We start from the raw sequence: 16,018 nt of genomic DNA, 5'->3' as shown, positions 1-16,018 counted from the left end.
GAACCCTCTCCTCAGTGAGATGTCTCGTACCTTGTGATATACAATGTCCCAAAAAGATAACTTTTTCCTGACACACTTGTAACTTTTTCTTATTAACCTTGCAACCTTTTTCTGCCAAAAAATCGCAAATTAAGGGTGGTGTGCAAGCTTTCAGTCTTTCACTTATCTGTGGAATTAATCCTTCCATAAACTGTCTATTGAAGGTTCGGATCGTGACTGGCAGCTCTAAATCCATTCTCTCATCTGCCATCATACTTTCCATAGACAAGTAAAATTCTGATACAGTCTGTCCTGGCATTTGTTTCATGGGTGATATTGACCCCCTCTCTTGTTGTTTTGCCTGACAGAAAACTTCTAATCTAACAATAAAAGGGGCCCTTGAGTCTATATGTCTGATTGCCATCCCCCTCAGCTTGTCCTGCAGGTCTGTGTGGACCTATTTCTGTCATAAACTGGTTAAAACAGGGTCAGAGTCATTTTATGTCTGCATAGATCCTCCCCATCCTGCCAGGTTGCTTCATGTGTATTCATTAACTGTGTCACAAATCTACAAAAAGCAGCTGGCTTTACTATAATGCATGTATCAGTGCGTACGGGAGCTACAGTTTCTGAATGAAATTATTATACTCCACAAACCTGAAAAAAAAAAAAAAAAAAAACAAAAACATTCTCTACCCTTAAGTACAGGACATATCTTGTGTGGTTTACGTTCTATGTCAGTATATGGGGGTGGGATGGTTGAACTAAGATTATTTAAAATTTCAACATTTTTTGTTCTTCTGTCTTTCATATCCCAACCATCACAATCTGGATTATGTTTCCACCCCTCTTCTTTTTCTCTATTTGAAACCTTAATTAAGCACTGAACCTGACTCATCCATTGCTTCTCTAACACCTCTCCTTGTCTGTCCCTTTTTATTTCACTTTTTTTTTTTTTTTTTTCACTATTTCACTCCATACATCCGGGTCTAAACCCGCTGCTCCTTTCACCTTAAATTTACAAAGGACATCCTTTAAGTCCCGTGCTTCATCTTCTCCACAGATGTTTTTAATTATCTGTGGCACTGTGTAATGTGCTACAATTCCCTGACGGGGTTTTGTGTTCCTCTGGCCCATTCTAACAGTCCTGCCTAGGTAGCGTGTGGGACACTTAGTGTACAATATAATGCGGCTACAACATATACAAGAATGAATAATTACTTTATATGCTAGCCCTATAGCATACCAGCTAAGTTACACTAGTTCCTCGTTGCCTTCCTCCTAGGGTGCTAGAATTCTAGAAACCTCTCCGGAATAAGATTTCTGAAACCAAATTACTTTATATGCTAGCCCAAAAATAAATAATGACTTTATATGCTAGCCCAATAACAAACCAGAATGCGGCTACAACATATACAAAAATGCGGCTACAACATATACAAGCATTCCTTTAAGTGGCCAGGTATCCGACTAGATCTCCGGACTTTTGGAGATCTTATTCCCTCCCCGTATCTGGGAATCCCTCTCATACACTCTTATCCCTGCTTTATGGAGCAGACAGGGCTTATACTCTCAACCCGTCTATGGTTTATGAGTTAGATGTGAGGTTAAGCATAAGCGTCAGACCCCCAAGCTCACAAGCCCTCAGGTTCCCAATCGTGTGAGGTAAGGCGCATTCTGTTGCTTAGTTCGGCAATCCCCTTCTAACTCATACCATCCTTGACAAGGCTCATTCACTTTCTCAACAAGACAGACAAGACAAACACAGATAACAAAAACAAACAAATAATTCCAGCAATATAAACGAAAATATGCAGTAATTCTAGACTCACCACTACAGAGGCTGGTGTTTTAAAACCAGGAGAACCGTAACTGACAGAACGGATAGGCACAAATCAGGGGAGCACAGAATATAAGAAAAATAAAGCTTTTTCTTACCTGCGCAGGTTTTTTGATCTGTGGTTCCCGGAGTGCCTGTCTTTTGGTTCCGTCAGCGTAGCTCATCCACCTCTTGTAGTATCATCGGTGAGTCCCTCGTCCGGGCGCCAAAATGTTAAATGCAACTGTTAAATAAGTTGCTTATAGTTTATATTGCTTTGCCAAATTATTGCTTCATATAGGAATTAAGACACAGAGTCAGAAATCCGTGTATCAGTTCTTGAGCATAATGGACTGCTGCTCTTTAATCTTTCCAAGGCCTTTTATACAAACAATAGCATTAGCACAACCCCCCCACACAGGGCAAGGGTAAACAACAACAGGAGTCACCTGGGTTACGAACACAAGCTTCAATACCATGGCAATATAGTTACAAGAAAACAAAAGCAGAGTTTAACAGCCAAAAAGTTACATTCAAAACAGATTTACATGTAGTCATCATATTAAGTGAGAAAAATAAATCCCTGACCTTATCAATCCTATAGTGGGACTTTAAATTGGGTCACTAGAACTCAGTGTAGATACAGAGGTAGAAAGAAGTATTAGTTAAAATATATTATATTTATTATGGAAAAAATATAAAATAAGTAGCTATGACGTTTGACAGATTTACATATCTAAAAATGGATGCACATTGGCGAATGTTGGCTAAAAGCATGAGACAATAACCAATTATATTGAAAAAAATATACAACAATAGAAATAACCCAACGTTTCGAGGTATTTGAAGGTAAACCTCTTCTTCAGGGGTAGTAGGTTTGGACACAATGAATTTTAAGTCTAAAAATTAGAGCAGCATAAAAGTAAACAAGAAAAAGAGAAGAGGACAACATTTATAAGCATATGCAGTACAGTGAAGGGTTGTTAAAGCTTCAGCAAGCATAGTCTAATTAATAAAGTACATAATGTACATATGTACAGGTACTGACCAAGTATATTATAGATGGACTCTCCAGAACATCCACAGCATCCAGTGGGAGATCGGTCAGCCACAGCTCCACAGAGGCCAAGGACAAGGGGGCAGGGAGGGATGAAGGAAGGAAAAGGAAAGGGACCAGGAGGCAAGGAGGGCCCTGCCACTGCACTCGGTGGGCATCCGTCCAATCCCTGCACGTCCTTCCCTGCACCTTCCACCTAGATCAGTCAACCTATCACAGGTCCGCCTCAAGACAGGAGATGAGTATTTAAACAGATGCATTCCTATTACCCACTCCTGCCTGCAGCTTACCACAGACCATAGGGAGACTGGAGAGCAAGCCTGGTAAGCCTTTTTCGCTGAAAAAATGCTTTGGTTACCCTTATACAGACGGGCTCAGCATCGGATCAGGGAACCCCCCCCCTTTTTTTCCTCATGTTGATCTTTTCAGATCGTTTGAAGAGGTTTACCTTCAAATACCTAGAAACGTTGGGTTATTTCTATTGTTGTATATTTTTTCAATAGAATTGGTTATTGTCTCATGCTTATATCCAACATCCGCCAATGTGCATCCATTTTTAGATATGTAAATCTGTCATATGTCATAGCTACTTATTTTATAATTTTTCCATAATAAATATAATATATTTTAACTAATACTTCTTTCTACCTCTGTATCTACACCGAGTGCCTAGTGACCCAATTTAAAGTCCCACTAGAGGATCCACACTCTTTTTGAGTGATTTTTTCTTCCTATGATACAAAAGATAGTCAGAAACTGCAGACGTGATACAGGAGATGGTCAGAGACTGCAGACATACTACAGGAGATGGTCAGAGACTGCAGACATACTACAGGAGATGGTCAGAGACTGCAAACATACTACAGGAGATGGTCAGAGACTGCAGACATGATACAGGAGATGGTCAGAGACTGCAGACATGATACAGGATATGGTCAGAGACTGCAGACATGATACAGGAGATGGTCAGAGACTGCAGACATGATACAGGAGATGGTCAGAGACTGCAGACATGATACAGGAGATGGTCAGAGCCTGCAGACATGATACAGGAGATGGTCAGAGCCTGCAGACATGATACAGGAGATGGTCTGAGACTGCAGACATGATACAGGAGATGGTCAGAGACTGTGAAGAAATGGTCAGATTGCCGTTCCACCATCCAGGCAGCCCAGGTGCATTGTACAGCCTGTCATTGACATGAATAATTGTAAACGCACACGTATATGCACATTTTGTATTTATTCTATATTTATTTGTAATTTATTTACAATTTTATTATTTTTTCTCCACGGCGCGGGTCTATCTTTATCACATGAATAATTGTATGCTGCTATACTCATGTTTATGATTGCACCACTGTATAAAGGAATACAGCCGAATACAGTGACAGGCTGCACACTGCACCTGGGCTGCAATTACACTGAATGGGCTCAGGCAGTTGGTGCGCAAGAGTCCTGGCTTGTTTCTAGAGTGGGAAACAGTGTTAGCAGAATAACACTAGAGGAAAAAATCATTTTTTTCAATTTATTCAGAGCATTCTTTTCTCCCTATGAGGATCTCTGTAAGAGCCATGATTTGTGCTGGCAGAAAGGAATGCAGGTGCTCTGTCTGTCATACGGAGGAGTTTTAACAAAAGCCTTGCTGGTGTCAGAATACAGCCTGGATGGTCTTCTTCTCTGGAGTTGCTCTGCTAACATCCATTATGCCACAATGCAGAAACCAGCATGTGCTCTTCATGCTGGCAGAAGTTGTTGTGCTGTCTCTCTCTCTCTTTAGTCCAAGTGTAGGGAAACAAACTTACTGTGCACCACTGTAGCCAGGGGCTGGAAACTCTCTCTGTCTCTTGTATTTCATCCCCTGTAACAGGCTGTGCTGTTCTCTCCTCTCCAGCTGCCGAGTGCTGACATCTCCTCTGTTGTATCTCATCAGGCAAATCAAATCAGGCGGGCAGGGGAAGGGGGCGCGTTCAGCGCTTTCCTATTGGCTGAGAAAACAGCAGAGAGACTGTATATCAATCTGCCTCTGATTCCAGTCTACCAGGTCTAGCTAAAGATCATTGGAGCCGCTGTATCCCTCCAAAAAAAAAAGAGTCCCCTGCTTCCTGGCTTCAGTACAGGATTTTGAGGTACAATAAAATAAAACAAAAAACACTATGACAAATGCAAGAAAGGGTATGTGAATCTTGGGGGTGTTGTGGGGGAGCTTAAAGAAGTTTTGGGGATGCTTCAGCACCCCCAAGCTCCTATTTGGCCCCTGCTGACCCCGCCCCGCCCCACCCTCCGTTGGTACGCCACTGCTTAGAGCTACCTCATTTACATAGGCTGCTGGGCAACTTTATTCTTTGTTCCCACAGATTGTTACCATAGAAAGGCTTAATGCTGTGGGATTGCACACTGGCATCATCTGTTGGCTGGAGTGTCACATGCACATGCACAGACAGAGCTCGAGAAAGCATTAGCTTGCAAAAAGCCTCATGGAACTTCTATCTTTGATCTGTTCCTGCTGCTTGCCTACAGTTGCTTTGGTCACCTCTATATATGGGACCCTCACCTGCTCCCAGCAGGCTTGCTTTTGTGAGTACCTGAGGCTTTGACTCTTACCCAACCTTGGTGTTGCCTGGCTTTCAAACCACTGGCCTTGGAATCATTGATTCTGAGTCACTCCAGTCCTTGACTTTGAAGCTTACCCCTGAGGACTTGCAGTCTACTGCTATTAATGCCAGATTAAAAGACACAATTTCAGCTCTTATTGATGCGGTGCATATCACTCTAAAATAGGAATATCAGCCTTTTGCTTGTACCAATACTGTCTCTAGTCTTCGAATCTTTAAAGCTACTCTGGCTGCAGATACTTTCCCTTTGCACCCTGTAAAGCTGTACTCAACTAGATATTTGAGTGCTTTTTGGCATTTTGGCATCAAACAACTGTCTCCCAGATTTGCAACATTGCCATCTGGTCTTCTGGTCATATGTTCTCTAATGCTTCGTACACACGATCGGACTTTCCAGCAGACTTGGTCCGACGGTCTTTGCGCTGGACTTTCCGGCGGACTACCTGAACGGACGGACTTGCCTACACACGACCGGACTTTCCGGCAGGCTAGGTCCGCCTGTCTACTTTCGCCTGAGTTACGGCGGACTTTCAGAATGAACGGACTTGCCCACACACGGCCAAGTCCGTTCATTTTGAACGTGACTCGGGTACGACGGGACTAGAAAAGGAAGTGAATCTCGCCGCTTTTATCGGCGAGATTGACACCTTGCAAGCCCCGTCGCGGGGCATACCAGGCCCTTAAGTCTGGTATGGATTATAAATGGAACCCCCTACGCCGAAAAAAAAACGGTGTGGGGTCCCCCCCTAAAATCCATACCAGACCTCGATCCAAGCACGCAGCCAGTCAGGAAAGGGGGTAGGGACGAGCGAGCGCCCCCCCCTCCTGAACCGTACCAGGCCGCATGCCCTCAACATGGGGTGTGGTTGCTTTGGGGGAGGAGGGGGCCCTGCGGGGCCCCCCCCTCCCCAAAGCACCTTGTCCCCATGTTGATGAGGACAAGGGCCTCTTCCCGACAACCCTGGCCGTTGGTTGTCAGGGTCTGCGGGCGGGGGGCTTATCGGAATCTGGGAGCCCCCTATAATAAGAGGGCCCCCAGATCCCGGCCCCCCACCCTATGTGAATGAGTATGGGGTACATGGTACCCCTACCCATTTATCTAGGGAAAAAATGTCAATAATAAAACACACTACACAGGTTTTTTAAATAATTTATTAGACAGCTCCGGGGGGGTCTTCCTCCGGTTTTGGGGGTCTTCTTACGGCTTCGGGGGTCCCTCCGGTTCCTCTTCTCCCGGCGTCTGGTTGGTTCTTCTCCGCTCTCTCTGGCCTCTTCTCCCGGTGTTCCAGTTCTTCTGCTGGCTCCTCCGCTGTCTTCATGCCCCTCTTTTGCCAGTGGAGGCCCGGACTTCTGTCTTCTTGGCTTCTACCCTCTTCTCTTCTCCAGATGTTGACACGACGGTCTCTCCGGCTGGACTGCTCTCTGAGCGCTCCGCTGTGACTTATATAGGCGGAGACCCCGCCCCCTTATGCCGTCACAGTCCCTGGGCATGCTGGGACTGTGACGTTTTAGGGGGCGTGGTCACCGAGTGATGTTGACCACGCCCCCTAAATGTCATAGTCCCAGCATGCCCAGGGACTGTGACGGCATAAGGGGGCGGGGTCTCCGCCTATATAAGTCACAGCGGAGCGCTCAGAGAGCAGTCCAGCCGGAGAGACCGTCGTGTCAACATCTGGAGAAGAGAAGAGGGAACAAGACAGAAGTCCGGGCCTCCGCTGGCAAAAGAGCGGCATGAAGACAGCGGAGAAGCCGGCAGAAGAACTGGAACACCGGGAGAAGAGGCCAGAGAGAGCGGAGAAGAACCAACCGGACGCCGGGAAAAGAGGAACCGGAGGGACCCCCGAAGCCGGAAGAAGACCCCTGAAGCCGGAGGAAGACCCCCCCCCCGGAGCTGTCTAATAAATTATTTTAAAAACCTGTGTAGTGTGTTTTATTATTGACACTTTTTCCCTAGGTAAATGGGTAGGGGTACCATACTCATTCACATAGGGTGGGGGGCCGGGATCTGGGGGCCCTCTTATAGGGGGCTCCCGGATTCCGATAAGCCCCCCGCCTCCAGACCTCGACAACCAACGGCCAGGGTTGTCGGGAAGAGGCCCTTGTCCTCATCAACATGGGGACAAGGTGCTTTGGGGTGGGGGGCACCCCCCTCCCCCAAAGCACCCACCCCCCATGTTGAGGGCATGCGGCCTGGTACGGTTCAGGAGGGGGGGGGGGGCGCTCGCTCGTCCCTACCCCCTTTCCTGACCGGGCGGGCTGCATGCTCGGATCGGGATCTGGTATGGATTTTAGGGGGGACCCTACACCGTTTTTTCGGCGTAGGGGGTTCCCCTTAAAATCCATACCAGACCAAAGGGCCTGGTATGCCCCGCGCTCGCCGCAATAGGAAATTTTGTTTTTTCTATTGCAGCGAGCACGAGATGCAATACCCTGTCCGTCGGACCAGCATGCAGACGAACGGACTTTCTGTCAGGAACGGAGTCCGGCGAGTCCGGCGGACTAAGATTTGAAACATGTTTCAAATCTAGGTACGGCGGACTTTTGGGGAAAAAAAGTCCGCCGGAGCCTACACACGATCGGATTGTTTGACGGACTCTGGTCCGCCGGACCAAGTATGCCGGAAAGTCCGCTCATGTGTACGCGGCATAAGTTCCACAAAGTGGATTGTTCGGCTTCATCTGATGCCAGCTTAGGTCATTTAGGCAGCTCTTTGAGTTGCAGGCAGTCCTAGGTTCTTTATTGTGTTTTCTTGGGCTTGTTAGTATTTATTCGCAGTGTTTTCCACCCTCAGTTGGACTACTTTTGGACATCCTGAAGGTGAAAGACTTCCTGTGTCCATCAAAGGACAAAGAAGAAAGAAGATTTTTTGCTGTAAAATCCTTTTCTATGCTTAAAAATCATGCCCCCGGCACCTCTTTGCTACAAATGGTTTGCTGGTAGTAGAATGGGCTATCTTGGGCTGACCTACACTTTCTTTTTTTGTAATCAGGTCTAAGGCCATGACCTACACTTTTTTGTTTGCCGCTATCCAGTCCTTCTGTGGGTGGGATTATAACCTGAAAGTTAAAAAATTTCTGGGTCCCTTAATGGACAAAGGATTTTATTGAGAGTATAAAAATCCTGATATTTTAATCCTAAAATACTGAACACTGGATGTGTAGTCATAGACCATGGCTTATATGCTACTACCTTCAGGTTATTGGACAATGGCAAAAGCTTTGCTGGGAGCTCTCCACAGTGCACCCTCAAATAACCCCACCCACTGTGTGGGACTCCAGCTTTGCTTGTGTCCTTAGCTAAATAAACCTCTTCTCTCTTTTCTCTCTACACAATTCTTTTTCTTTTTCTTTACTACTTCGGACTTCTACTTGCTACTTCTGTCAAGAGTCACCCTCTCATTGTCTCAGGGCTCACTGGCAGTTTCCGGATTTTTTGCCCTCTATGCATACCTTGGCAATATTACTATTACTACTAGTAATGAATATTACTATTTCAATTTGCCCATCTACTTATTTAGTCTTTATTTAAATATGTAATAACCTTGGGTATAGTGCCCTGTACACACGATCGGACATTGATCGGACATTCCGACAACAAAATCCATTGTTTTTTTCCGACGAATGTTGACTCAAACTTGTCTTGCATACACACGGTCGCACAAAGTTGTCGGAAAATCCGATCGTTCCGAACGCGGTGACGTAAAACACGACTATAAACGGGGCAATAGCCAATAGCTTTCGTCTCTTAATTTATACTGAGCATGCGTGGCACTTTGTCCGTCGGATTTGTCTACACACGATCGGAATTTAAAGGATCGGATTTTGTTGTCGGAAAATTTTATAGCCTGCTCTCAAACTTTGTTTGTCGGAAATTCCAATGGAAAAAGTCAGATGGAGTCTACACACGATCGGAATTTCCGACAACAAGCTCCGATCGCACATATTCCGTCAGAAAATCCGACCGTGTGTACAGGGCATAAGACTGCAGACAATTTGTAGTAGTGAGAACAGAAAGAATCAGAACGGTTGTTGTTTTGTGATCCAATATAGTTGTATCAATAGTTCCTTCTGAGATGCATAATTTCAATAAATTGGAGAGGGAGCATAGGATCAATACTAAAAAAAAAACACAGAGACAGTAGAAATATCAAAGAAGCATACAATACTTACTATATACTGATTTATTTTGCTTTGGGAATTCGTCAGGATATTACCCATTGCTTAATTCTATTAAACTTGATCCATCTAGACTATAATAATCTTCTTTTATTTATTTCTTAGGAAAGCACCATACAACGTATGCTCAGGGAAGTGGAAGAGTCTACACGGTAAGGTTCAGTTTACGTGTTTGTGTTGCTTTTTTGCTGCATGCTTCAGACATATTTTTTGTCATAAAATCTGTAATATACTATTTCTATAAGGTCTGAGCAAAAAAAAAAAAGTGGATGGGTTTTATATAAAATGATTGCTCAGGCCGCCATTCGATATGTTGCAGAAATACAATTCAAATGTGAATAATGGACTATACAAACTGTACGCCAAGTAGCATAAAAATGTGTCTATTTATAATAATAAGTTAATAAGGTATTTTATGATGTATTTTAAAAATATGTAATCTCCTCTTCAAATCCTTGATTATAAAATAATGCAATGATTGTGATATGCAATGAATCTGCCTTGCAGGACACAGGTCTTAATGATAACGCTCTCTGTAATTGAGCCCCTGCTGCAAGCATTTACTTCCTTTGTGCAGGTTGGAGGACAGTGGATAAAGAGTAGAAAAGAGTAGAATGTTTTTTTTTTTTTTGCTTATTCCCTAGAGACTAGAAGCAATAGTGCCTCATTAATTATGACACACCTAACATCTGACAATCTAACACAATAAATCAGATTAGTTGGCACATAAGTGGTATATTAACTTTAGGCCTCATTCACATGGGTTTACCAATATGTACACCTGTGCAAAAAGACGTCTTCAACCACGCTGAATGCACAGGTGATTAGTGCATCTACATGCAGGCAGTCCCATTCATGTCTGTTGGGATGCATCGGCTGTATGGACACAGCTGGTGGTTCTAATTAGATAGCTGCGCAGGTACCTGGATGAACATAATGCCCGTGCTTCCCACGTGGGGTAAAACGGCTCTTCCCACAGGTGCGTATGGATCAGTATGCCCTTGTGAATGAGGCCTTTGAAAAGTATAAATTGAGAGAGTCAGAGTCAAAGATCACCGGGCACAGTGTCCTGTTAGGGCCGGTTCACATCAGAACGCTGTCCCAGAAAGGCATGTTCCATGTGTGTTTCCTGCACCGTGTTCAAAACGCACTGCCTTTGTGATCTACTGCAGGTGATGATAAATTGTTAACCCCAAATGTAGATTGCAAACGCAGTGGACATAAAAAAAAAAGTATTACAAGTTAGTGCAGGGTTTGGGAGTGCGCTACGCTTAGAATGCAGGGTTCAAAAGTGCGTTACGCTCAGAATGCAGGGTTCAGGAGTGGGTTACGCTCAGAATGCAGAGATCAGGAGTGTGTTACCCTCAGAATGCAGGGATCAGAAGTGCATTGCGTTCAGAATACAAGGATCAGGAGTGCATTGCAGTCAGAATGCAGGGATCAGGAGTGTGTTGTGGTAAGAATGCAGGGATCAGAAGTGCGTTGCGCTCAGAATGCAGAGATCAGAAGTGCGTTATGCTCAGAATGCAGGGATCAGAAGTGCATTGCGCTCAGAATGCAGGGATCAGGAGTGCGTTACCCTCAGAATGCAGGGATCAGGAATGCATTGCACTCAGAATTCAGGGATCAGGAGCGTGTTGCGCTCAGAATGCAGGGATCAGAAGTGCGTTGCGCTCAGAATGCAGGGATCAGGAGTGTGTTGCGTTCAGAATGCAGGGATTAGGAGTGTGTTGTGCTCCTAATGCAGGGATCAGAAGTATGTTGCGCTCAGAATGCAGGGATTAGGAGTGTGTTGCGTTCAGAATGCAGGGATCAAGAGTGCGTTGCGCTCAGAATGCAGGGATCAGAAGTGCATTGTGCTCAGAATGCAGGGATCAGGAGTGTGTTGCGCTCAGAATTTAGGGATCAGGAGTTTGTTGCGCTCAGAATTCAGGGATCAGGAGTGAGTTGCACTCAGAATTCGGGGATCAGGAGTTTGTTGCACTCAGAATGCAGGGATTGTGGGGGGGGGGTGATGTGAAGGGTGGTAGAGGACACTGTTATCGGAGTGGCCCTGCCCATATAGCAGTGTCCACTGCCCCCTTCTCAACACCCACACTAGTGTCCTCCCCCTCCCTTTTTCTCCCATAGCAGTGTCCACTGTCCCTTTTACATTACACCCCACACACACACAGTAGTGTCCTCTTCCCTTCCCTCCCATTGCCGCGTTCTATTGCACACGAGACTGAGAAGCAACACAGTTCTGGACAGAGGGCGGAGGAGTTGGCCGAGTGACTCATCATATTAACATGCTGGTGATTAGTTGCTTAGGACCTAGCAACCAATCACCTGCCGGTTAACTAGAAAAGTCAACCTGGCCAGCTCCTCCGCCCGCCCTGCTTCCTGTGCTGTGCTGCCTTTCGCTCTCTGCTGTTTACTGATGACAGCGGCGGAGGAGGCAAGAGGGGAGGGAGGAAGGAGGACTGAAGGCATGGCGGAGGAAGCTGATTGCGAAGACCGGCAGCTAGCAGTAGGAGGCGGGGGTCGGCGGCGCAGACCTGTTCCCGGTCTACCGGTCACCTACCAGCAGTCAACAGGTAGCCCTCGATCGACGGGTTGCCGACCCCCGGTATATATTGACAAATGTACTGTTTGAATACCGTTACTGTTTTTATAAACGTTATGTATTCTGTGTTTGAGATATACAGATTAGTATTTTGTATTAATATTATTATACAGGATTTAAATAGCGCTAACAGTTTGCGCAGCGCTTTATAACGATGGGGCAGACAGTACAGTTACAATACAATTCAATACAGGAGGAATCAGAGGGCCCTGCTCGTTAGAGCTTACAAACTAAAAGTAACGCACTTGCTCATGTTTGCAAGACTTTTTAACAGAAGGGTATAGAAAAGGTAGGGGGGTAGGATAGGCAGTCAGGGTGCTGGTGGGGGTGGATAGGGAGGGATGGAAGGGGTTTGCCAGGGGTGCAGTATGGCTTTTGGGTACTGATGTGGATAGTTTTCATTTATCATATGGGGTGTTGTCACGGTTGTAAAAGAAAAGAGACAAAGCCTGGTGGAAGGTATTTATTTATCGTACATCATGGGACACAGAGCCTTAAGTAATTACTTAATGGGTTATAGGCCACCTTCAGGTGACGGACACTGGTATACCCAATCCAGGAAATTCACTCCCTATATAACCCCTCCTCCTTCCAGGAGCACATCAGTTTTTTCGCCAGTGTCTAAGGTGTTGGTCACGAGTGAAGATGTGCTCTGAGGAGCTCCAGGAGGGATCCATGCTGGATTTAAATAGCCTCCATAGACCAGATCAATCCAAAGTGCTACTGAGGTCAAAGTGGATGGTACCTGGGCCTCGTATCCGCAGCACAAGGTTTTGCCTGTAACGCCTCTCTTTGAAGGCTGGACCCCGGGACCCAGGGCTTTGGTCATGCTACATTACCTAAAGCTTTCCTGGTGGGGTGCTGTCAGGTACCTTACAGCGGAGTCTGAAATGACGAGGGCGGCCCCGGTCCTAGCACCCCTGGAGGTTGAGACAGGGTTGCTAGGGCGGCGTAAGGGTGCAGGTGCCTGCTGGCAGGATCAGGAACACGGAAGTCTTCGGAAGGAAGCTGGGATGCTGATCACTGGTTGGATTCAGGAAGGGTCCAGCAGAGGAACTTGCAGGGTCAAAGGCAGGCAGGGGTTGGTAACGTGCTGGCAGCGAGGTACACAATCGGCAGGCAGATTCGTAGTCAGGGACTGGTGGAGGTTGGCAACAAACTGGCAGTGAGGTACAGAATCGGGAGACAGAGCCGTAGTCAGGAGTCAAGCCGGGTTCAGTACAGGAAGCAAGGCTGGCAGAGATGTAGGGATGATCCGAGAGGGTGGTTGAGGAAGGCAGAGGTTCAAGATCAGGGTCAAGTAAACAAGGCAACAGCAGGAGTTCAGGAACAAGCTGAGACAATCCAGCACTGATGCTAGTATGCTGATCATTTAAATAGGGCGCCTCGCACCGTGATTCGTTGGCGTGCGAACGTGCACGCGCTGACGTGCCCTCGTTCGTACGGTCGCATTACGTGCGTGCCTAGTCCGGGGCTCGCTCGTTCTTACCGTACGTCAGGCTGGCACATGGGAACGAGCGTTTGTGATGGTTCTCTGACATTGCCCCCTCCTTAAGGGCAGCCTCCGGATGCCCACCTGAGACCTCCTTTCCGGATGAGAATGATGAAAGGCTTGTATAAGTCTTGGGGCATGGAGGTTTGCTTCTGGTTCCCAGGAGTTTTCTTCTGGACCAGAACCCTTCCATTTAATTAAATATTGATTCTGTCCCTGCCTTCTCCTGCAATCTACAATGGTCTCAATTTCGAACTCTTCTTCTCCATCTACCATTATGGCCTCTGGGTGCCCTCTTTCACGACCTGGAAAGGGATTAACCACATCAGGCTTCAACAAGGAGGTATGAAACACAGGGTGAATCTTAAACGAGTCGGGAAGTTCAAGCTAATAAGCCACTGGATTAATTTTTCTCTTGACCAGAAAAGGTCCTAGGTATTTAGGTCCCAATTTCCTGGATGGACAGGTAAGTTTTAGATTCAAAGTTGACAGCCACACACGATCACCAACGTTCAAATCCAGTTCTCCTCTCCTCTTCCTTTCAAAGAAACTCTTATTAACCTCTTGTGCTTTGGCAATGGTATCCTTTAACACCTGGTTATTGGTAGCAAAGAAATTTAATCTGTCCTGAACTGCAGGCAAAGGAGAGTCCGGAATCAATGTTGGCAAAAAGGAGGGATGAAACCCGTAATTGGAGAAGAAAGGCGATTGGTTGGTGGCGGTATGAGCAGAGTTATTAAATGCAAATTCTGCCAACGGCAGAACTGAGGCCCAATCTTCTTGGGAAAAGGAGGTGAAGCAACGCAGGTATTGCTCCAGCGTTTGGTTGGTACGCTCAGTCTGTCCGTTGGACTGGGGATGATAAGCCGAAGAGAAGTTGAGTTTGATGCCCAGCGCTTCGCACAGTGCTTTCCAAAATCTTGAAGTAAACTGTACTCCTCGATCCAAGACAATGTCACTAGGGATTCCTTGCAGTCTAACAACCTCTTTAACGAAGACTATAGCAGTTTCAGTTGCGGATGGGGTCCCTTTCATAGGGATGAAATGTGACATCCTGGAGAGGCGGTCTACCACTACAAAGATAGATGAAAACCCCTCCGATGGAGGGAGCTCTATGATAAAGTCCATTGCGATTTTATCCCAGGGTCTCTCAGGAATGGGTAGAGGTCTTAATAGTCCCCATGCTTTATTTTTGCTGTTCTTGTTCCTGAGACAGATTGAACATGAGCCAACATATTTCCTGCAGTCCTTTGCTAAACTAGGCCACCAGAAATGCCTCCGGATCAAATCCATGGTTTTGTATCCCCCAAAATGGCCGGCCAGCGGGTAATCATGACACACCTGTAGGATGGTAGCAGCCCATCGTTTTCCTGAAGGTCTGTATCTGGAGACAAAGAGAATTCCCTGGATGCTTGACGGATCTATGACATTAAGTCGGTTTGAGTAAGTAGAAAATTTCCAGCCTGTAGGATAGTATCTGTTTGGGGTGGAACTTCTACTTCTATAAACATACGCGATAACGCGTCAGGTTTCACATTCTTGGAGCCGGACCAGTAGGTTATGTGGAAATTAAAGCGTGAAAAGAAAAGAGCCCACCTTGCTTGTCTGGGCCTGAGGCGTTTGGCGGTCTTGAAGTATTCCAAATTTTTGTGATCCGTGAAGATCAGTATTGGGTGTGTTGCTCCTTCCAAGAGGTACCGCCACTCTTCTAGAGCCAATTTAATTGCCAACAGTTCTCGGTCCCCCACATCATAGTTCCTTTCTGAAGGCCCCAACTTCTTTGAGAAGAAGGCCACAGGGTGCATTAGAGCCTTGGGTCCTTGGCGCTGGGACAGGATGGCCCCTACGGCGCTCTCTGAGGCGTCCACCTCCAGGATGTATGGAAGAGCGCGGTCAGAATGCTTTAATAACGGGGCCGAGGTAAAAAGTCCCTTTAAAAAGCAGCTTGGGCTGCCTCTGTCCATTGAAAACGGTTCTGTTTCTTGGTGAGCTGAGTGATGGGCATGATGATACCGGAGAAGTTTTTAATGAATTTTCTGTAGAAATTAGAGAAGCCGATGAACCGTTGTTCCCCTTTCTTATCAATGGGGGGTGGCCAGGACGTTATAGCTGCGACTTTTTGAGGATCCATTGCCATACCTCCTGTAGAAATCACCAGTCCGGGGAAGTGGATGGTCTGCCGTTCAAATTCGCATTTCTCGGCCTTGGCATAGAGTCCATTTTGTCTTAACCTCAGAAGGACTTGTTTCACATGGACACGATGTAGATCTAAGGAGG

General features: G+C 46.2%; 1 protein-coding gene across 2 annotated transcripts in view; it reads left to right on the top strand.

Moving 5' to 3' along the window:
* The window catches only part of TSGA10 (testis specific 10), a 209,541-nt gene that overhangs the window by 75,241 nt on the left and 118,282 nt on the right, over positions 1 to 16,018 (top strand). For both annotated transcript variants that reach the window (XM_073614675.1, XM_073614676.1), the window contains exon 12: positions 9,750 to 9,796. In XM_073614675.1, coding sequence (XP_073470776.1) covers positions 9,750 to 9,796 — 47 coding nt within the window. The remainder of the gene's footprint in view (positions 1 to 9,749; positions 9,797 to 16,018) is intronic.

Source organism: Aquarana catesbeiana, linkage group LG02 (assembly GCF_042186555.1).
Source record: "Aquarana catesbeiana isolate 2022-GZ linkage group LG02, ASM4218655v1, whole genome shotgun sequence".
In the NCBI taxonomy this organism is placed as follows: Eukaryota; Metazoa; Chordata; class Amphibia; order Anura; family Ranidae; genus Aquarana; species Aquarana catesbeiana.
The sequence above is the reverse complement of the archived record's forward strand: the minus strand, read 5'-3'. Positions and strand labels throughout refer to the sequence as shown.